This window comes from Agelaius tricolor, unplaced genomic scaffold (genome assembly GCF_023055355.1).
Source record: "Agelaius tricolor isolate 1412-34295 unplaced genomic scaffold, bAgeTri1.0.p SCAF_5, whole genome shotgun sequence".
In the NCBI taxonomy this organism is placed as follows: Eukaryota; Metazoa; Chordata; class Aves; order Passeriformes; family Icteridae; genus Agelaius; species Agelaius tricolor.
The window spans coordinates 12,567,419-12,589,698 of NW_027269265.1; the positions used below are offsets into that span (position 1 = coordinate 12,567,419).

Genomic DNA, 22,280 nt, shown 5'->3' on the forward strand with positions numbered 1-22,280 from the left:
ATAACGGAACAGCTTGGACAGTATTTGATTTCCTTCTCTTCTGTTAAGGGCTGATTCAGACCAGCCTGCCAAAGCCTACAGCTGCAGCAAGCTCCAGCTCATAGGAACTGACAGGAGTTCATTTTTGTGACATAAACAAATATGGTATTTTCCAATTTTAATTGTGCACAATGTAACTTCTCTCTACTCTACAATAACAGAACCTGGAGTTTCTTGAAAATCAGTCTCTTTCAACACAGTAACAAAAACTGGCATATCCTTAGCCACCATTTCCCCTTTGAGGAAAAATTCTTTTTAAGAGAGAGACCTCAGATCTTAGCAGGTTAATGCTCCCATCGCTACAACTTACCCTCCCTCAGAGCTGACAGCATCATCACTATAAAAAGATGAGGAGACACACAAAAGAAATGTACAAAAAAAATCCCCCAACCTAAACCCCAAACCCCACACTATTATCTTTTACACACATACCACACAGCAGATTAGCACCACAATTACTGCAACATATAACTTGAACTTGCTTCACCCAATCCACTCCATTCCTTATGAACCAGATATATAAAACATTTAGTATATTTAAAAACAGCTACACACAAAGCAAATTGGGACAGAGCAGTAATTTTTAAAAGGGCTTAATACATGCTAATGATAAGATATCTAAAGATGGATGTTTCCATTTGCATAAATATGTGCTAGGCATAGAATTTTCCTCCTCCCTAAGATGCTGCTAACCCTGTGCATGCAGTTTATATGATAATTTTGTTAGTGAGAGAAAACCACCAAAGATAACATACTGATTTGCAATGATAACACTGTTTTTCTGCATACTATATATTTTCTACTAGCTACTCAAAGGATTCTTGCACCACTTTTCACATCGTGTTGGGCAGCAGCACAGTAGAAATGCTTTATTCTCTCTATGCTAAATGCTTAAAAGCAAGAAATGTACACAAACCAGTAAGACCAAGCATTGTGCATTCTTTCAATACTCATGGCAATAACCTTAATTGCAATTAGAATGAATAAATTAAAAGCTTCTTAGAATGAAATCCATCTCCTTTTCTTTCCAAACTAAATATTTAGTTTGCTGCTTTGCAAGTAAGAAAACCTACATATCTAGCAGGTTAAGACAGGAGCTATACCATGTTTTCAATTCCATGGTTCTAAGGTTTCCCATAGACACCTACCTTTTTGCTGCTGGTGTTACAGTCTCCTTTCTGCTTCCTGATGGAGAAGGTAAAGAGCCACTTGGTTTCTTTGGTAATACAGTTCCATTGTTAACTGTAGTCCTTAAAGGCAGGGTTTGAACCAGTGGTCTTGCTGTAAAACAAGTGTAAGATGAAATCATTGCCTTCATTTTCCTTTCTGTGTTTTTTCTTCAGCAAACAACACTAAAATATTTTACATTTTCCATGTAGTGTGCCGTTTTTGTGTCACTATGGCCAAATTCAGCATAGATGAGGGTTTTAACATTGAGGAATTTAAAAACAATATTATTATTATTATTATTATTATTATTATTATTATTCATAATAATAATAGTCCTATCAAGTAAAAACTCTGTCCTAGATTAAGGAGCTTAGTGGTAAGCACAAAAGTAGTTGTTGTCCTCAAAACCAATCCTGCTCTGTCAAAAGAGCATCAGTCTCTTGCCCACCTGGATAGCATCCAGAGGAGTGCTAGAAATGAAGGCAAGTTGTCATCCCAGAAATTCCTGCTCTGTGTCCCTCAGTCTTCTTGGAGGTTTTCCACAAGCAAATTATCTATTAAGAAATTTCTACTTCCCCCAAAAGGTCTTTTTCAAACAAGGTGGGCTTATGTTTGACAGAAAGGATTTGTACCCTTTATTCAGAAAAAGCTACTGAAATCAGCAGAGGAGTGAAGGTAATAAGCTGGCATTATCTACCTACATTCTTCTGATCAAATGTTGGCTCAAAAAAAGGATCTGTGTGTCATAGCTGTAATTAACATTAGAATAACAGAACAGTGCAATTCAAGTAGTTAGAAGTTAGTTGCAAAAACAGTGTTTAAAACTGCAAGCAATAAGTACCAACACAAATACTACTGTGGATCATAGCCTTGAAACACAAACATGACTAGTGCTCTCTCTACAGCAGAGAAAAAAGCTTGAATCACTTGAAATTTGACAGGATTTTGTAATACAAGCCATTGTAAAGATGCCAAAAGCCTCTGGGTTCAGAGAAACACCACCTGAGAGAAGGCAGCAGTAACAAGTCACTTTAGGAACATAAAATTTCATTGAACTTGGAGAGGATGGCAGGGAGAATACCTATGAAATGTTCTTCAAAAAAGATTGCCAAGGATAAAAGAAATAAAAGGCCAAACTGAAACAGTACCAATTGTATAGAATTATAGGTCATATTGTAACAACATCTTATTGTAGCACTGACAGCAAGCATTTATTGACTTGCTCACCCTAAGTTCACCCATACTGAACAAAAAGATAGATGTGAAAAACTGTGCCTTCAGAAGATTGTCAGTATATATGGTCTACTAGAGAATGCAACTTGCAAGACAAACTTTGTCTTGAAACTTTGTTAGATTACACACTTGTTATGTATTTGTCGTTTATTTGTTCAGAGGAGAGAAATTCAGAAAAAAACCTATAAGGGAAATACTGAAGGAATGAGGCTTATTTGGCTTAGAAGAGTGAAGTATGACAGGAAACAAAGTCAACAAAGGAGATAAAAAGAAAATTTTCTCTATGCTCACTGAGGGTGCCTTCCAGCCCCACCTTCCCAAGTAAACTCTATTTATTTTTTTAATTAATGAATTCAGATATAATTCTATTTACTTCTCCTTTATTATTTTTTTTTGTATATTAAATTCTTTTTACAGTTTTGTGCTGGAAGCTCTGCTGCTTCTTTCCTAATTGCTGCAATGCTGCAATTAATCCATGTATAATCCATATGATTCTGTTGTGTTCTACAGAATCACAGGTAGCTACAGTTGAGAAGTTGTGGACCTGTCTCCTTGCAAGCTTTCTGTAGCTCACAAAACTTTAATGAACTTTGAAAAGACAATTAGAACAGCAATAGAAGTTTAAAAAAATTATTAAAATCTTTTTATTTGTAGTTATTTTAAAAGAATGCCTACTAAAGAGCAGCTGGAGTGAACTAGCTGGAGTCTGTTTACTCTCCTAACCTTATGAAATCAAAACTAGCAGCAGCCAGGAGTAAACCCTGCAACCTTTAACAGAAGTTTTGCTTCAGATCCAGCACCAATTCACAACACACACTTCTGGAAACAGATTTAAATGGTCAGCTATTGAAGAAAGCAACACCATGAAACTCTTGCAAAACATAGAGAAAAACTGTGCATTATTGAATAAATCCACTGTTTACTCAGGAGCTATTTAGTTTTACTTACAAGAGCTAGTTCACACCAGTGGTAACTGGCATCACAGTCACACAACCCCAAACTTGTCATTGCTGTTAGAAGTCAGTAACACACCATTACTGCTTTGTCAGTAATGTTTATTTTTGAAGTTCTGGTGCTTCAAGGTCTTACCTGTGGTAGCAGGACTGACAAGTTTATCAGCCTCAGCAGCAGCTTTTTTAATCATACTCTGATCTATGGATTAATAGGGCTGTTAAGTTTACAAACAAACCAATAATTGCAAAAGGAAAGAACAACAAACACAAGTAAAACAAAGGCAGGAAGCCATACTGAAACTCCACCAAGTAGTAGAATTAAATAAGGAAAGGGAAAAAAAACCCCAAACAACTAAACAAAAACTCAAAACACCATTAGGGAAGGAGCTCCACAAATGGACAAGATAAGCCGCTCCCTTTCCATGATGTATGCTGCTTTTAAGCTGCTTAGCTCAAGTTTAGAACAAGAACACAAAGACTGAAAACAAGCTCAAGATTTTTCCATTATAGATTTGAAAGTCTGAAACTTGAAATCTTTAAATTAATTTTAAATCTGAGGTACTCAGAAAAAATGAAGGTATTTGTCCCATGAAGATTATTATTGCAGACTTTATACAGTACTGGGGTGATGCTGTTTTTCCAAAGGCACAGACCTCCCCCAGCACACACACACTTAATCCTGATCTACTTCATCTATAGATCAAATGATAACAGCAGCATACAGTATGCTTCAAGCCCCAGTTTGCATGGACACAATTTCTGTGACATTCTGTGGGATCAAATTCCACTTTTTAAAATTTCAAATGTGGAATTAGTAATTAAACAATATAGGGAGAATAAACACAGGTTCAGTCCATGCAGCCCAAGGGGTATAAGAAGCCACCACTCCAGCTCCTCCCATGTTTAACAAAGCTCCTCTCCTAACGATATCCATCAGAAGCCTTCATAATGCTATTCCAAACTAAAATCAATCTTATGCTATGTAATTGCACACAATTTTTAATAAAGTAATTGTGCCTACTAAGGAATGATAGGTGATTAAGTGAAATAGACCATATTTGACAGAACATCTGGGAAAAAACAAGTATTCTGAATACTTCAGATTCTCTTTCATGTTTATAATTCATGTTTAATAATATTGACTATACACTAAATGATACAGCTGATGTACAGCAAAGTGAAAGTTCTTTACATAAACAGTCACAGTACTCATCTTCTCCAGAAATTAGGTGGGTTTTGTTGGCAAATACCAGGACTCATTCTGGTAATTTGCAATGGAGGAGCAATTGACACCTGTAGTCCTCTGTTTGCATTATTACAGTAAATGTTCTACTACTGTAATTTCACACACACATTAAGAACCAAGCATGCCATACATACATTAAAAAACCTCCAAACCACACACACAGACACACACACACAAATCCCACAAACAAACAAACAAACAAACCCCTACAAAACCAGCCATAAAAGACAGGGGGATAGGCTTACAGCAGCTTTTCTTCAATGTACATTGAACTATGGCTCTAATGGTCTGCCATGACCAAGAAAACCTCTCCTGATGTAGAGTTCAACTCTGCTCACAGAATCCATGAAAATCTGGTTTATATTTTGCTAAGTAAAGCCAGCAGGCATGAAGAACAGATTTGGTTACAACTCAGTAATAATTACTAGACTTTATTTCCTCCATGCATCAGATAATATCTATTTTACAGGCAACATGAAGCCTCTTAATCCCTTGTAAAACCAGATTTGATGGAACATTTTATCACAGTAGAGGCTATCTTTAGTAACATTTAACTTATCTTATATTTTAATTTTTTTCTCAATAAAACAAAGACAAAATAAGAAGATTACAACAGAAAGAGAACATGAAGACAAGATCTCAGATATTTTAGCGTCTATTTCATCTGACAGCTAACATGAGACACAACCAACTCATTATTTGGCTCTCTAATTCTGTCCCTTTCAGCTTTCCTCATCTTCTGACACAAAACTTTGTAATGAACATGTCATCTCAGTTCAGCAAATTAAGTAGTTCCTACCAAGTCTGTTAAATCAGTGACTAGAACTAAATATTTGTTGCAGGGTCACAAATATATAACAGAGATTAAAGGAAGTCCTAACTTTAAAGTGAGAAAATTATGAATCCATAAATATGTAGCATAATTCTCATGTAAAGTAAGGTTTTAATTAATATTAATACATATCAGGACCCCCAAAAAAACAACTTCCTAAGTTAGACAACAGAGAGCCTGTGAAGTCAGTTCTTCTTTCCACATCTAGGTTGCCACCACTCTTACTCCTAAGACCTAAAATACCTTGTGTGTTTCCCTAAGTAGCACACAGGCAGCCTCCCAGGCCTCTACAGCTCACACACTCCAGTAAATCACATTGCTTGGGTTCTACTAAACCTTTGCCCCTATGAAGTGCTCAAGTTCAGCTTTTCTGAATTGTGCACAGAAAACCCATTCCTGCAGAGCAGGAGCCACAGGAGAGCACACTGTGGCCCGTGGGCACAGCACAGAATTCTGCCAAGCAGTGACATCTGTCACACCTTGTACTCACTGGCTCTGGCTCTGCTGCTCTGGAACATGGTCAGGTAACAAGCACAGCTCTGCCTTTCTTTTGTAGCTGAGCAGCTGGTGTTGTACCATCTCCTCAGTCATGTCAACTCTGTGCTAGCTTAGAGCTCTGTCTTATGTCTGTATGGTCCACAGACGCTTAAGACGTTTTAAATTAAATTTTAATTACATTTTACTTAAGTTTAATTATTTTTTTAGGATAAAAACACCCCAACCTATTAGGAGTTTCACCCACAGAAGACAATGCTTTCCCTAAAGAGTTTATAAAATATTGTGATCAGAAGTAGGTTGGTTAAATGTAGGTTGTGGATTAAGCGTTAAGAAAATGCAAATGCTTTGCTGGTTCATGTAAACTGTAGAAGGTTCACAGATTTAATCATCTGGATTTCTATGTGTTCTTTTTAACAGGTTGAATGTCAAATGTATTTTATTTAGAGTTTGATTTGTTAATTTTGAATATTTCAAGATCTAATGAACAACCTATTTTAATACATATGAAACACTCATTGAACTGCACTATCTGTTTTACATCTGTCTGAAATGCAAACCTTTGGTAGGTCCTTTCTTGTTCTGCATGGCCTGCTGCTCCTCTGTGATATTCAAGCGTCGGACCACATCAGCAAGGGCAGATTTGAGCAGCTGGATGTCATCCTCCTGCATCTGCACACGCTGCTCCAGAGAGGCAATGCGATCTGTGACCTCCATACTGCTTGCAGCAGAGGCACTGTCATCTAAACAAAGCAGCAGAAAAAAAAAGTATTATCAATAATGGATAGCCATCCAGAAGTACCTCATGCAAGGCTTTTCTCAGACTTGATGACTTCTTGAGGAAGAAAGTTTTTGAGTGACCAAAAGGAAGAGATGGAAATAAAAATAAATAAATAAAAGATACATACTTAAGTAAGATGTTATGATGATGTTGGCTTCAGGGCCAGTTTTTAATTGGGTTCCACTACCAATTATCTGCATGTCAGAACTGCAGTGATCAATCACCACCCTTCACTGTTCTGCTCAACACAACATTCTGACACTGCTGGGCATTCACATAGAGAGCTACATTTTCTGATATGCACACACCCTTCCAGAGTTTTCTGTCTCACATAGGTCATAGAGATACTTTACAAATACATAAGTAACAGATAGGCTTACACTTTATCAAGCTACCATACACAGGCTGAAGAACAGATATTGACCCAATCTGCTAACCCCTAGTTTATACCAGCAGCTTTGAGAACATTCCCTCTAACTGAAATAAAACCCCAAATAACTTCAGAATTACTCAGTAACTATACTCTAGGCCTGCAAATTATTAAAAGGGTCATTACTTTGATACAATTCACCCATTATTTGGAAGTAACCCATAGAAGCTTCACGACTGCAAATCCATGATGAGGACTACACGTTCTTTCCACTCAAAACTAGTAATAAGAATATTTTTCCTAAATGAGCACTTTGTTCGTATCACATAGAAACACTGTCTCTTTTTACAATATTAAGTTAGGAGAAATAAGAAGAAAGCAGCACCAAAGACATCAAAGTCTGTATCAAATAGGAAAATAATGCACAGTTTTTAAAGAGAATTGCAAAGTTTTATTTAACTAGGCTTTGAAACCTAAAAAAAAAAGTTAGTATCTAACTTACTGGATGATCTTCAGTAATGTTAGTCAAGGATCATAGCTTTCAATTCATTACTTAGTAAGTCATACTGTTGCAAAAATGGATACTTATGCTGCTATCTGCAAGCATAATTGACTTCTCCTTCATTCCCAATGCAAGCCTGTAGCCTTTATTTCTTCTGTTAAAGCTGAGCTCTCTTTGTGAAGAAGGTGGTATTTGTTTTCATTTCTTGTGTTCTTAATTCTCCTCTGTTCCAAACCAGAGTTTTCCACTTCTTTTGTAAAAGGGCGCAATGTGAAAGTTAAATCGTTTATGTAAAATAATAACTCCTCTTGAATCTTAAAACAAAGTTAAGTGTTTAAAAAAGGAAAACAACTGTTTCTGAGTACATCTAAAAGCATATCCAAAAATACTAATGCTTACAAACTTTTAATCATAACCGTCTAGGAAAAAATGGCATTAAATTTTTTAACAAAAAAATCTATTGATCTCCAAATCACTCCAATACAGACTGGTTTTAAAATCTGTTCATGAGATCAATTTTGGCTTCCTCATCTCTCACACCCCCAATAGCTATCTGTGGTTATCAAAAGCTGAATTAGAAATAACTCAGAAACAATGTAACAATATTGAGAGTCCAGAAATAGCTACAGACTACTATAGTTTAAAATGCTTGTTAATTCTGTTATAGGATTTTCAGATCTTATTTAAAATACCACCATTAGGATATTATTAGACTGAATATAGTAGTAATGCAAGTATCTGGTTCTGAATGAACTAAATCAGAGCTCAAGTTCCTGAAAAATATTAAAAAACTTTCCCCATGACAAAGCTTTCCAAACTTTGGCCTAATCAGACTTCTGCTCAACACAGGACTCTGTCCTGTAGCTATTACAGGTAATTAGTCCCCAAACTCAGATCAGCAGCTATGCTGGCAGCAGTAAGAGCTGCCTGCAGAACTTAACCTTTCCTCTACAAACAAAAGCCCCACGCTGCTCTAATGACTTTACACTTTAACTCAGCTGGAAATAACATGGATTAGCATACTGGACAATAGGCAACCAAATCAAAAGCTTGATTTAACCAATACAAGCCAAATTCAAGCTTCAGCCATTCTGCCAAATTCAGTATCATCAGGAATAGTTTTCCTCTGAATTCAGTCAACAAGAAATAGCCAAATCCCAAAACCAGGGCAGTAAAGGAAACCCAGGGGAAAATCAGTTGGTGTTGAAAGGATCTACATTTGCTACAAAAGAAAACATCCTCATTGAAGTATCTATTTCACTAATTTTTAAGTGTGTGGAAACAGTAATTTCACCCAGACATTAATCTTCAAGTGGTAAATCAGTGGCACTGGTTTATTTACAGTCCTGTAAGAAATCAGTCCCACTAATAACTATTAGGATGTACAGTTCTGTCCCTTCTTCCCCCTCCTCCCATCTGTCACTGTGACTCTTCCCCTCACACCCTCACTGACCAACAGGCCCCAGCAAACCCTTTCTTGGACACAACATCTGTATCTTCCACTATAATCATTTTTGTAGGGTCCTGGCAACATAACCCTCATCCTTGCTGTAACCTACAGTTTGTTTGGTTTTTATGGTGGTTACTTCACTGGGTGCAGTTCCCTTCCAAGGATGCAGAAAAAAAATAAAATTTTAACAGCTTTCTGTAAGATTGCAGCTGGAGACAAGATTGCTTACAGTCCAGTACCATTTCACATTACCTCCTCTTTGCATGCATGTACACGTAAGCTAGAAAAGAGACACAGAATACAACAAAACTACATTTCATGAAGAATGCAAAGTTCAATTATAAAATAAGCATAACCTGTTTGTTATGCAAGTTGAGGGTGGAATGTTTTTGCCATTGAGATCATTACATCCCAGTATGTTGAGCAATAAAGGTGCACCTTCAACACAGCCAAATAAGCGAAATGGTACAGTATCAGAAGAGAAAAAAACAATAAATGCTATAAACTAACAATAGAACAACTAAAATGTCACTGCAGATGTCACCTACTCTGTCCACACATGCAAGAGTGGTATTGTTTGCCTAATTTGTGACCTGCCTCTGCAGTGTACCATTCATCCTCACAGCAAAGGACATCTGCAAGGAATATTTTAGCACACATTTGTAATGAAATTTGGAAAGGCATATGAAGGAGACTGCAAATCCAGACAAATTGCCTTTAAGTATTAGATCTCCTTATCAGTCACTGCCACCCCTTGCCCACGGATGGGCAGAACAGACATCACACCGCCTACATGGGCAGCATCAATAGCACAACAGAATTAATCTTTACCTTTTTCATCAATGGGAAGAAAAAGGACTTTACAGTGAAATTTATGCAACATGTTTTTAGAAACCTGAAACCTGAGTCACTTTCTACAATGTTAGTTTCTTTTCACCAATTTTGAGGCAAGTCTAAATCATTGTCTCTAACATGTAAATCATAGAATGGTTTTGGTGGGGAGGGACCTTAAAGATTCCTGCCCATCTGCAATGGGCAGGGAATTAATCTACATCTCATGAAATAAATGCCACCTACAATGTCCAAAATTAGATAAAACAATGAGGTATCAATTCAGATGCCTCATTTTTCATTGCAATAGGCATTTGTGGTAAAACTTGGAAAAAAGAGTCATTTATCATTTTTGCTTTGCTGAGATTCTGCAAGTTTCAAAGGGAAGGCAGCAAAAAAGGGGAATGTACTACATGCCTCTCTAAATTGTCCAACCAGCTAATCCATGATCTCATAGATTGGAAAGATTTCTTATGGCAAACTAAAAGACAATACTGAGTCAAATGATTAATCTGCTTCCAGAGCATATTCCAGTTTTACAGCAATTTAGTACTTGAGCTTAGCCAAATGTGAAGAAATAGCTGAAGCAAAGCCAACAACAGGATGTGTATGCTGTTTACAAGAGTGATTTCAATACTATTTCATTGTATGTGGGCTAAAGCTAAATTACATACTTACACCATTAGTTAGAAGGAAGCCTATTAGATGCATACTATTTTCTATAGAAAAACCTAAACCTTCTGAAAAACCTAAATCTTACCTGTATGTTAATGTGTATGAAATAATTAAAATAGAACTTGGCATTCTCCCCCCTAGAAGAACTACTTTATTAAACATATTCCACCTTTGCATTATGCAGACATTAATTTTGAGGCTATCTTGTCCAGCTCAGACCACAGCAGTTGACCATGCAGTGCAAATATTAGGTACTGATCTCAAAAGACTGGCAAAAAAATTTGAATTTATTCAATCTACATGGCATATTTGGAGCACCAATTAACAGGATAAAACTGTACATAAAGTACTTCCAAAACTGATTGCAAATGTGGTTGCTAGACACTTTCTTTATAATACATTTTAAAAGTGGCATCTCAAAGACTTTGCAGAGTTGTCCTTGCATTTAGACACTCTGCAGGACATCAGGAAAGAAAATGCCAGCCTTCTGAGGACAGCAAATGCCAGCAGTGGTCTTTGGCAAAAACTAAAGATAACCCACATGATGGAAAACATGGCAAGGGATGGCAGTGGAAAGGCAGCATCACCCGCACACAGAGCAGCTCTTCTTCAAGCATAAAGACATAGATTGTGCCAGCAAGCCTGAATTGAGCTCAACTGGCAGGAATACTTTGTGTCACTGAGAGATTTCATTAAGTGTATCACATTCTGTACTTGTCCTGAAATCAGATGGTACAAGTATTTACATTCCTTGGAAATAACTATGAACTTCAGGGCCACTAATACAGCCTTATGAAAATGTACATGGACAGAAGGGAATTCTGCATCCTCAGCATGCAGCTAACTCTACAGCAGAACATAGCAGCTGCTGAGAAAGACATGCCATCAAAGGAGAGAGAAAGTTAAAAACAGTAGTTATGAAAAAATAAGCAAACAAAAAAAAAAGCACAATCTTGCAGATTAGGAGATCCATAGCCTGAATTTGACCCAGTATACTAGCAAGCAATTAAGAACACTGAAGATCCTACACTTCCAGAAACTTCTTTCCACCCATAAAGGCCCATGGCTTTTGCACTCCACTAACTGCAAAGCTGTCAGATGTGGCACATGTCACTCAGCATGTCACACGTTTGGCAAGTTCCCCTTCTCCTGCCCACATCACCACTGAGATCTCATGCAAGTAACTGAGATACTTCAACAACTTCCTTCAAGCATCCTGGGAGTAACACTACCACTAACTTTCAAATGACCTCTCTGCTTCACCTCTCTTGATACCATGTTTAGCTTAACACTCTATGAGAGCAGAAAAATATTTCTCTGTGGCAGGCCTCTCCTACACCTTCCAAATCCTGCCCTCCCTATTTGGTTCATTTCATGCATCTTTGGGTCTGGGTCACAGAAGTCAGGCAGACAAGCTATTGGATAGAAACAGTTTCTCTGAGTTGACAGCAACAGAGAGAAAAAAAAAATTGGAAGAGAGACAATCATCCAACTTTTCTCAGAATAAAAACAAGTAATTTACTGTAGCACAGAAACAGGGGAATGCAGGCTCAACATTGTTGCCAGGCTTTGAAGCAAGATTGGAAAGTACCAAGTATTCTCCTTGTATCAGTTTCTGTGGCATAATGTCAGTGGTCATTCGCAGACCAGAGCCTCTGTGCAAGGGAACAATGGGAAAATAAAACAGCAGGTTTAGTTTCCTTTGACAACACCACGCCAGGCTCCTTTGTTTAAAAGATTAATGTCAACAGTATTTCACAGACTAAATATCTTTCCTCTGCTCACTTTTCTAATGCAAAACACTGTACCATACCTGAAACACAGCAGCAGCCCTCCAGGCTTGTCTCCTGGGGACAATGACAACACATATGGGCAACAGCTTATCATAAAGTCTGGTACATACTAGACTGGTCTGCCAGATTAGAGCTTTCCACTGTGAGAAGCAAGTGGATTTAAAACCCAAAATAATGTTATCCTATTTAATCTTGTTACTTTGTGTGGTTAGGGGAAAAAAACAGGCAGAATCTTTTAACTACAGGTAAAACTGTAAACATTGTTGCTTTATGTGAAGTTTTGGAAATCAAAACTTGTTGCCAGCTGAATGTCTAATCCTCTAACTGCATTTTGCTATAAATGTATATATAATAGGATAAAAGTGCAAGCATCATATATACTTTTTGAGATGGAAAATTTGATTATGAGGAACAAGAAATCATATCTAATATTTAAACCAAATAGCTACAGGAACAATGCCATGCCTATCTATAAGCTTATGTATGTATACACACATACCATTTTTGAACAGGTAGGACAACTTTTCAGTTCATTCTGTATTCTGGTGCATGTTCTTAAGATAGGAGTGATTAGCAATGTAAGGAGATGCCCTAGTTGGGTACAATCAGGTACATCTCACATTAAGTAATCTGAGCAGCCCAGATTAGTTTTTCCATGTCCTCACACGATATGTATGTGTAGGAGGAAATGGGAAGAAAACTCTGTCCCACACATCTGCCTAATGCCCTACTCTGGATGTGCTGGGAACCACAGTAGCAGTAAAGTAAAGCATCATCTTATGAGAACAGATCGCTTCTAAACCATTTTAATTCAAAAAAACAAACAAACAAACAAAAAAAACCCCATCAAATATTTTTGTCAACTAATATGGACTACAGATGGTTGTTTTTGTGAACAGTATTTTCCTCCTCTAATACAGCTAGCTATTACAACCCGGTACTTTTATTACTTTATTTCCCAACACTCACTGAGGAATAACTTGTCCTTTTACAGTTTCACCACTAGAAACCTAAAGACAGGGAATATAATTTCCTAAAATTAGAGGCAGAATTTGAAAGGATAAATCCATAATAGCAATCATCACTCAGGGCCTCACAGCTGGGAGCACTGCATTCATTAACAAAATGGGAGAGAAGAAAATGATCTAACAGAACATTTCCAGAAAGCTCCTCGTGGCTAATTAGTTAGGAATCACTGCAGCAAAATTATAAGCATGTGCCCTTGACCTGCCTGTAGCTGTCAAGCTATAGCCAGCAGCTTACTATTTTTTCCCAAGCAGATGGTAAATGAGCTTCTACTTGGAAATCAATCAGTTAAAAATTATCTTCCCCAATAGCACTTTAGAAGAAGACGGAAGAAATTTTTGACACACCAATAAATTAGAGGAATTTTACTCAGAAGAGGTCTATCAACATAAATGCTTTAACAGTTCAGAGCTACTGTGTTGGCACTGTTGAACACAGAAGCCAATAGAAAATGTTTTAGCCAGTTATGATTCCTCCACATTATGCTGGGATCAGCCCATGCCATTGAAAAAAAACCTTAAACCCCAACATTGCAAACAGAAACCAGGAGGGTAAAGATGATATTCTGTAGCATAATATGAATGCAAGGATAGTAGCTTGAAAAGGAAGGGACTCCATGGTACCTGCCTGGAGTTAAGAAACTGAAGATGCAGCCTAACAAGAACTTGCTAATGAAGGAACCAGTAGGGTAATTAAGCTATTAGGGCAGAATAGCTGGGCTGTGTTTTACTGTCATATTCTCAGTGATGTGCTGAGACCTGTATCAAGACCTTAAAACAAGAGAAGAAAAATAGATTGTGGAACATGGAGAACATCTCCAATGACTCTCCATCTCCATGTCACAGCTATGGCTAAATGTCCAAGTCATCCAACAACAGCTAGGAAGGAATGAATGCAAATTCACCACGTGATGTAAGGCAAAAAGCCTTCAGCTTTTGTTTAGCACTACTAGACAAAAAGAACCAATTCAGAAGAGATTTGCTTCTCCTAAATATACTTTAAACCACATGCAAATAGACACCACACATCAGTTCACAAAAAACTTTCTCCTTGAAACTTTAGAGTGTTTAATTCAATACTTTTTCACTGTTGTAAAAAACTGGATGTCTCCATTTCATTCTTCAACTATGCCATATGCATAAAAGCAGAAAGATTTACTTTTACTTGCAGTGAGGAGAGATTCCAAAGGCAAGAAAACTGATTTTAAACACCTTTTAAAAGTTATTGATGTTAGCCAGTGGTAATGCATTACGAGCCAATTTTTTTTTTCTTCTTTGTTGTGTTTTTAAGTCATTTTAAAAAAGAAAAGTTGATTCATAGTCTCAATAAACCCTAAGATACATCAGCCAGTAGCTGATCTGCAGTTAAATGCATCCCTTATGTCACATTAGAGACAGGAGGATTTAAGCACTTCAGAAACTATTTAGGTCAGCATACATTTTGTCATTTTCCTAATTTCCATATTCAATATTAAAATGACAACTGATCCTCAAATTTACTTGGGCTATTAGCTTTTTACCTATATTTTTTTATTATCTACAGTTAAATGAAAATTATAATCTTACTTATCTATGTTTATTTAAAAATAAATTGAAAACACTATTAAACTTTAGAAATACATAATAAATTAAAGACTTTTCCACTTAAGAAATTACAAATTTACTAAACTGAGACTACATCAACAGCAAGTAATCCATAATTATCAACTTCAAATAGTTTATGTTTTATCTTATTTCATAAGTGTATCCTCTGAGAAATAAGAATTGGAAAATCTCAGCCTCTAATCAATAGCATTTATTTGTAAAATAAATACCACTTTCATTCTACATTTACATTTCTTAAAGGCTAATCAGCTTTATTAATTATTTTCTGTAGACTCAAACTAAGGGACACAATACAAAGAGAATAAAAGATTCCTCCTGCACCTGCAGAAGGGGCCATTGATGTCTAAAGCAGATTTATCACTTTCACAGACTCTGGCTACTTGCTCTCAGCAAATGGCTTTACTTTCAGCAGTGGTCTGACTTTTCTTTAGAACTCTGTACCTCGTGAATATTTTAGTTTCTGAAATTAATGCAGTGTTAGGCTTCATTACAGGTTGTCACAAAGACAAATCACAATCTAAATATTTAAAGGAAAAAATATTTCAAATTTAGAAAACTATTAAAAGTCATCTTTTAAAACCTGTCTTGTTCAGTACTGTCTCTAACAGAAATACAAAATTTTTTTTCTAGAATAGGCAGTAATCTAGTGCATGTGAGAAGTACTTGAATTAACTAGTGATAGCCTTGCTTGGATGGCAGAGGTAAAAAAGCATCCAGAATGCCCATAACTGAATGGAATTTTACCCACACTGTCCATCCTCATCGTCAGTTAGGATTAAGTCTTCCCTCCATTTAAATCTGGCAAATATAATACGATATAATAATATAATTATTAGCAATATACTTTCTTACTGTAAACTCTTCCCAATACATATTCCCACTCTCCAGCAAAAAAATTTGCTGACATAAATGCAGAAAGAACAAACTGCCCTTGCCAAGGACTCAAACATAGCCAGAGATACCATATTTGAAACAATATTTGATGTCCTGGCATTAACCAGGAAGATGACAGCATTAAGGCTATTTAGGAGAAGGAAGAAAAAAACCCCTTTATTTGCTATCCTTAAATAAAAAATGAATTCAGGTTTATTTCAGGAAACAGAGAAGCACACATAATCTGAAAAATTATTTGGTTAAAAATGCGACTCTTCTAATTTCCATTAGAGACAATTCCATTAGAAGACAATTTCCATTCTTTTTATTTTTAATTGGGTTCCCTAGCATGAGATCATATTCTTATTTCACCACAATAGGGTGCACAGCATTGTCACAAATGTCACCCAGCTGCGATGCCATTCCCAGCACATTGTGAAGTGTGGTCCTGCCACCCTGTGAGAATGAATGAGTTGTATTCTAAGGCTTGCCCCATCCTCTGCAGTACTTGGCAATGCCACAGCACGCACATTGCCTATTTTTGAAAGAAATTCAGGCTTTCATGGAGGAGGAGACAGAGATAAACTATTTTATATCTTTCACATTGAGTGAAAAAAGTTTAGAAATATGCTTTGATCAATGAATGCAATATTGTCTCTCCCCAGGGCTATGGAGAGCCCTCAGTAAAAGTGACAGAGTCAGCAGATGTCTGGTCTGCCCTTGGCTGGGAACAAGCCTCAGGCCAAGGTCCAAGCTGAGCCTGGCTCATGACTGTTCCTCTCCTTCAAGGACTTTGTGGGACTGATTTCCTTCTGGCGGCAGCCAGTACTTCTCCTGTATGAGTTTTCACTCGAGAGATTAGATGGATGATGGCTGTGCAGAGTAAATCCTTTCCCAAAAGCCATCTCCTAATAGCACTGTGCTGAAGGACTAGTGTGAACAAACCCTGCAGAAAGCCTGGCTGATAAGGCTCTTGGAGCCCTGTGATTATGGCAATCTGAGCCTCAGCCTTCATGATAAGGTGGAGCCTATCAGCAAAGACAAACCTTTAAGGCTAATATGGCCATTCAGTTTTAGGGCAAGAGCTCTCTTATGCTTTCTTAGCTCTGGATGTGGGTGGAAAGCACATAAGTCAGACTTCTGTATGCAAGAATACAGGCACAAGTTAGGTCAAGTGCAGCCACTTGAACTAAATGAGTTTAGCATTTTAAAGGCACTGTTTAACAATACAATCTTTACTTACAATTCAAGAAGGAACATTTTTAAAGTGGTCCTGAACATAGATTCGTGGTCTACAAGTATGTAAAGATTATTGCAGCGATAAGATTTGTCCTAAACAACATTCAGATACAGTAAATTTCCTCAATACAGCACAGAGCAGTGATTTCCATGGGCTGTAAACTGAGCACCACATTGAACTTGAAAATCACTAGATTTACAAGAGACAGAAGAAAGTCGGTTGGAAGACATTTCTCCCAACTCCACTGAAGAGATAGTTCAGAAAACAATATCTGCTCACAGCACATCAATTTTTTTACGTCAGCCAGGAGATGCCTTTTTCAAAATATCCTTCATTTTACCATGAGAGAGTCAAGATTAAAGCCTAGTACAGTACAGCTTCTTCACAAAAATATTTAGTTACATAAAAGCAACAAGCTTAATACATAGGCTCATGCTAAGATACACAGATCTCCATGGCAGAGGTTACAGCGTCCCTGAGCCAGTGACCCAACACCTCCCTCTCAATGGCCTTATTTGTAACAGTTTCCAAATGTTGATTCTTCACCAAAAGCAAAAGCAATCAGTATTTGCAAAGCCAAAAGTTGAAAAGAAAGGAAAAATGATCCAGTTGATCAGGAATCCTGTTACACTTAAGCCAACAAGCAACTGCTCTAGCGGTGAGTGCCACTAAGACAAAGGGGTCACACAGTCAAGTAAATCTATCCACAACTCTCTTTTTCTTCCTTTTAGATGGGAACAAGACAGCTTTGTAGGTCCACTATCAAGTAAAAAAAACCAACAAAACAAAACCCAAAGCAAAGAAACAAACAAGTTGCTCCTCAAAAGATCCACACAAGAATAAACCCAAACCTAAATAGTTAACTGAAAACTACATTTTGAGAAGTCATTCACAGAGTGGGATAGTTCCTGCTTTCCTAATCATTAATAGAGAAAAATATTTTTTACTACTGTATTGCAAAGTAGCTCAATACCCTAGTAGCTCCCCTTGCATGAAAAAGAGGCTTTTGAACTGGGCATCAAATTTACTGGTTTCATATTTACTGCATTTCAAAATCACATTAAATACACTTATCAGATTTATCTGATGCCAGGAAAGTCTGTCTTCTGAAAGGAATGAGGCCTAATTCCTACAAAAATTATATGGAATGATTAAATAATTAAAAAAAACTTATAAAAATGAATAAACCAGTTTTGTTTTAAGCTTCATTATTCAGCCTTAGTTCATACATTTTCTTACTCCCCAGAGCTTAAAAAAGTAAGCTTAATAATTTTTCCAGAGGTGCTAGAACTTTCTATCTGTTTGCCATTTCACCAACAAAACAACCAACAACCAGGAAAGTGCATTGGCATCCATGGATCTGTACCAGATGATTTAAAAAAACCCATTTTGTTTCATGGACAACTGCTTACAGCAGAAAAAAGGCAAGTCCCAAGAATTTCAAAGCATTTCCTCACAAACTCTGCAGGAGGCTACCCTCTCATAGTGCAGGTTCTGGAGTCTTCTTCTCTTCAGCTGCTCAGTGGCTGGTGGGGCACCAGCACAGAGTGCCCAGAGAAGCTGCAGATGCTCCATTATTAGAAATGTTCAAGGTCAGGCTGGATGGGATTTTGAGAAACCTGATCTAATGGAAGGTGTCCCCTAGCTCTATCATCAGTGAAATCTACCCAGCCCTAGCCCTGCAGCCCTCAGTCAGGGCTGTCCTGTGGGGATAAAGACTACTCAGTCAGGCATGGCAAAGGCTGGAGGACATTCAGCTGTGCTGCTGAGACCTGTGCACAAAGCCTGATCAGCATCAGTGCTGTGAGAGATTACAGCACACTCAGCAGAAACATCTGCTATTTTGGCAGCTCCCCTCTGATTTCTGAAGGACTTGGATGCTGGCAAACAGGACAGAGCAGCAGTGGGCTGGGAAAAGGGTCCTCCCAACAGTGCTGATCCTCCAGAACTCAGCCTGACCTTCTCTCAGGAAATCAAAATGGTACTAAAAATCTGCAAAGAAAATAATATCGAAAAACTGCCAGCATAGACCAGGCCCTCACAACTGCCTCTTGACTGCCCACAGACAAATCCCTGCACACAGGCAGCTGTGGCTGCTCCCTCCTTCATGGAAGAGATTGCCCCATATCTCAAGTCAGTACATGCAGGGATACCTTCACATCCGAGCTGCACTCAGGAGTCGTGGTCCCAGGGCACAGGGTGAGTGACCACCACCACCAGATACTGCAGAGAGCTGGCAGCACTGCCAGGCTGGGAGCTCAGGGGGCTCCAGCAGGTAGGAGTGGGTCTCTGTTTGTTGTGGGAAAGAGCTGGGATCCACTGTGCAGGTGGAAAGTACAGAATCAGGCTCCCAGATGGCACAGGACACAGAACATGGACAAAGTCCAATGCAAGCAGCCAGAAACATGGCAATAGGAGAGGGGCAGTTGCCTGAACCCAATTCTGCTGCCACCAGTACATTTGGTCTGCTGATGACACCCTGCCAAATTAAGCTGAAGATCCCCAAATCCCACAGGAATACTAAATGCCATGTATTGTCTTCTGCCTTATGTGTATCTCCCCATATATAACTTTCTTGTGGACTAATCACAAAATTCATACACTATAGGTAGGTCAAGGCCCTGCTTTGTCTTCACTCCTTCCCATTCCTCCTTCTCAATGCAAATTACAAAAATCACCCTCTCTTTTAGCTTTTTTCCTGCATCCTTGACAGGTTGTAAAGGCAGTAAGGGTAATGTTCAGAACATACAGTGCAAGAAAAAAGCTTATTATTCCTGAAAGTTAATTTGAAAGTGAATAAATAAGACACTTGGTAAGTCAATGCACACAGTTCTAAGATTATACCCATAATATGCTGTCTTAAGAACTTCTTAATGAGGCAAAGAGTTATTCAGAAAAAGAGTGCCAGTAGCTTTCCACAGCTTCCCTTGAATTATTTCAAATGGATACAATCCATTTTCACTTTGAAACCTTTGCTTTACACAACTGTTCAGAGGGCTTCATTTTCAGCACAACATTGCTTAAAGAGAAATGGATATGAACATGCATATCATTCATATCTAATGCCAACCCACACCTTCTTTTTACTATCTAATTATGTGCAAGCCTGTCAAAAGTGTCAAAAGCTTTTTTTTTAAGCTGCTACTTTTATCATGTGAAAGATGTCATCGCTTTAACAACACTCATTTGTTTCCCAAGGTTTGTGCCTCCAAAAGGTCAGAAGAATTCCCTGGACCTCACTGCACTGCACCAGTCACCTTGGGAGGAGCCTTGAGGGACTGAGTTTATTTGACTGCTTCCCATTTCTACTCCCGCAGCTGTGGAAGTGGGAATTCTGCTCATACAGATTGCACAACATGATAACTGACATTTAGTATGCAGTGCTCAACCACAGCTTGCTAAAGGACAGGTAACATGGACTTGTAAGAACAACATGTCAATTTTCCCCAGTCATAACTGGAAAAGGGAAGATTTCACAACTGTGCAAGTTGCTGACTTGTCAGCAGAGTTACAGAATTGCTGTTTGCAGCACAAAGTGACTTTACATTTTTATATAGGTCTACCTATTTATGCAGCAGAAGAAAAGGTACTCCAATAAACTGCATGTAAAACCAGATAATTTACACTTCTTAAAATAAATCAAGTTTCTACAAAAAAATCTTACTACCACATTTACAGTAAAGATAAAGCTTCCACAGTGCACAGTCTTTGCAGCACAGAGGAACACAGCTTGGTAAACTGAGCAATGGCTGCATGACACCACTTGTTTTAAAATCACTGTATGTACTTTAGCCACTACTAAATCTACTAAACCTAGTTAATACAAACCAGTGTAGTGTCAGAAGTGCTGTGTGCCAGAAACACCCAAACAGAAAGAGTTTCACCATGCCATAATCAAGATGTTTGAAATAGCTTTTTTCCCTCCCTGATGTATTGTCCTACTTCTTATTCTGTACAACAAGACACTTCTTTTAAGGGAGCCAGACTGGAAGAAGTTAGGAGTAGCCAGGAGAAGGTGGCCTGTATCTATTTAGCTCTTGGGGGAAGTACAGGAGCAGAGCTGAGACTGAGCCTTGCTCAGAAGGTGAAGGTGCTCACTCTTTGGGATACAGACTGCCATGGACTTGGCAATTGTTTGCCCACTGAGCATGGGGCTGGCAGACACCACGCAGAACCAGAATTACAAAGAGAGAGAAATTTCTGCTGGGGTTTTTGCCCCCACCCAAATATCTCTCTTTGCCTTTTCTGGTATTTGTCAATGGTCCATTGGGCAACATCTAAGATGTTGGGCTGGGCTGCAACATCTCCCTCTTGAATCTCTTGTTCCACTTAAATGGATTAACCAGTTCCTAATGCCAGATATTAAAACACTGACAAAATGCATGTGGCTTTCCACACCACTGATTTTAGCAATTGTTCTAAATTAAAACCAAACCACAAAAGAGACAATCTTAGCAATTCTGTAATTTTAGAGTCTTTACTAAAAATCAGCTGTTTCACTTCTGTTAAAATATCTGCATGACAGAAAGAAAGAAAATGTCAAAACTTTATTATCCTTCTCCTTGCCTCCAGAGAGGCTTCAGCCAGGCAACAGCTACTTCAAAGCTTCACATGACACATGCCTAGAGATTTGAACCAAGAGAAGCAACTGCCAAATTCAGGAGGCAGTAAAAGGCTTAGATTTTGAGGGCTCCCTGAGGCTAAATATTTTTTAAAATTAAAAACTCAAATATAAAATCTAGAAAGGAGGAAAATCCCTGAAGTTACCTTCTAGAACAATATGCACACAAATCTCTCATAACCTTCTGAGTCACAACTACCAAGGTTAATAACACAGCATCAACAAAATGGTTTCTGGGCTTCACAAAATCCTACATAGCCTTGCAGGAATCACTGGAGCTGCTTTAGGCCCATTTAATCTTCTTGGAAACAACGAAGAGTAAACAAACAAAAGAGTAAACTCTCTCTCAAGCACAAAATTTTTAATCCAGGCCTTCCTATATGGGACTGCCAAAGATGATTACTAGCTCCTGCAAGAGTATTTGTGTTTAAATTCCTCAATGCACAGAGATCTTGTGGATCTTCCTCTTCTCTTTGCAATGATTCTCCTGTAATCAAAAGAATGCCCAGATTTGGTTCTGAGAACACAGCAGCAGCATCACACTGA

The 22,280-nt window shown here is 38.0% G+C and overlaps 1 protein-coding gene across 7 annotated transcripts in view; it reads right to left on the reverse strand.

The window, feature by feature from the left end:
• The window catches only part of EML1 (EMAP like 1), a 121,648-nt gene that overhangs the window by 45,497 nt on the left and 53,871 nt on the right, over positions 1-22,280 (reverse strand). For all 7 annotated transcript variants that reach the window (XM_071426490.1, XM_071426489.1, XM_071426488.1 and 4 more), the window contains exons 2-3: positions 6,529-6,711; positions 1,188-1,320 (exon numbers count right to left, since the gene is read on the reverse strand). In XM_071426490.1, the coding sequence (XP_071282591.1) occupies positions 1,188-1,320; positions 6,529-6,711 (316 nt within the window). The remainder of the gene's footprint in view (positions 1-1,187; positions 1,321-6,528; positions 6,712-22,280) is intronic.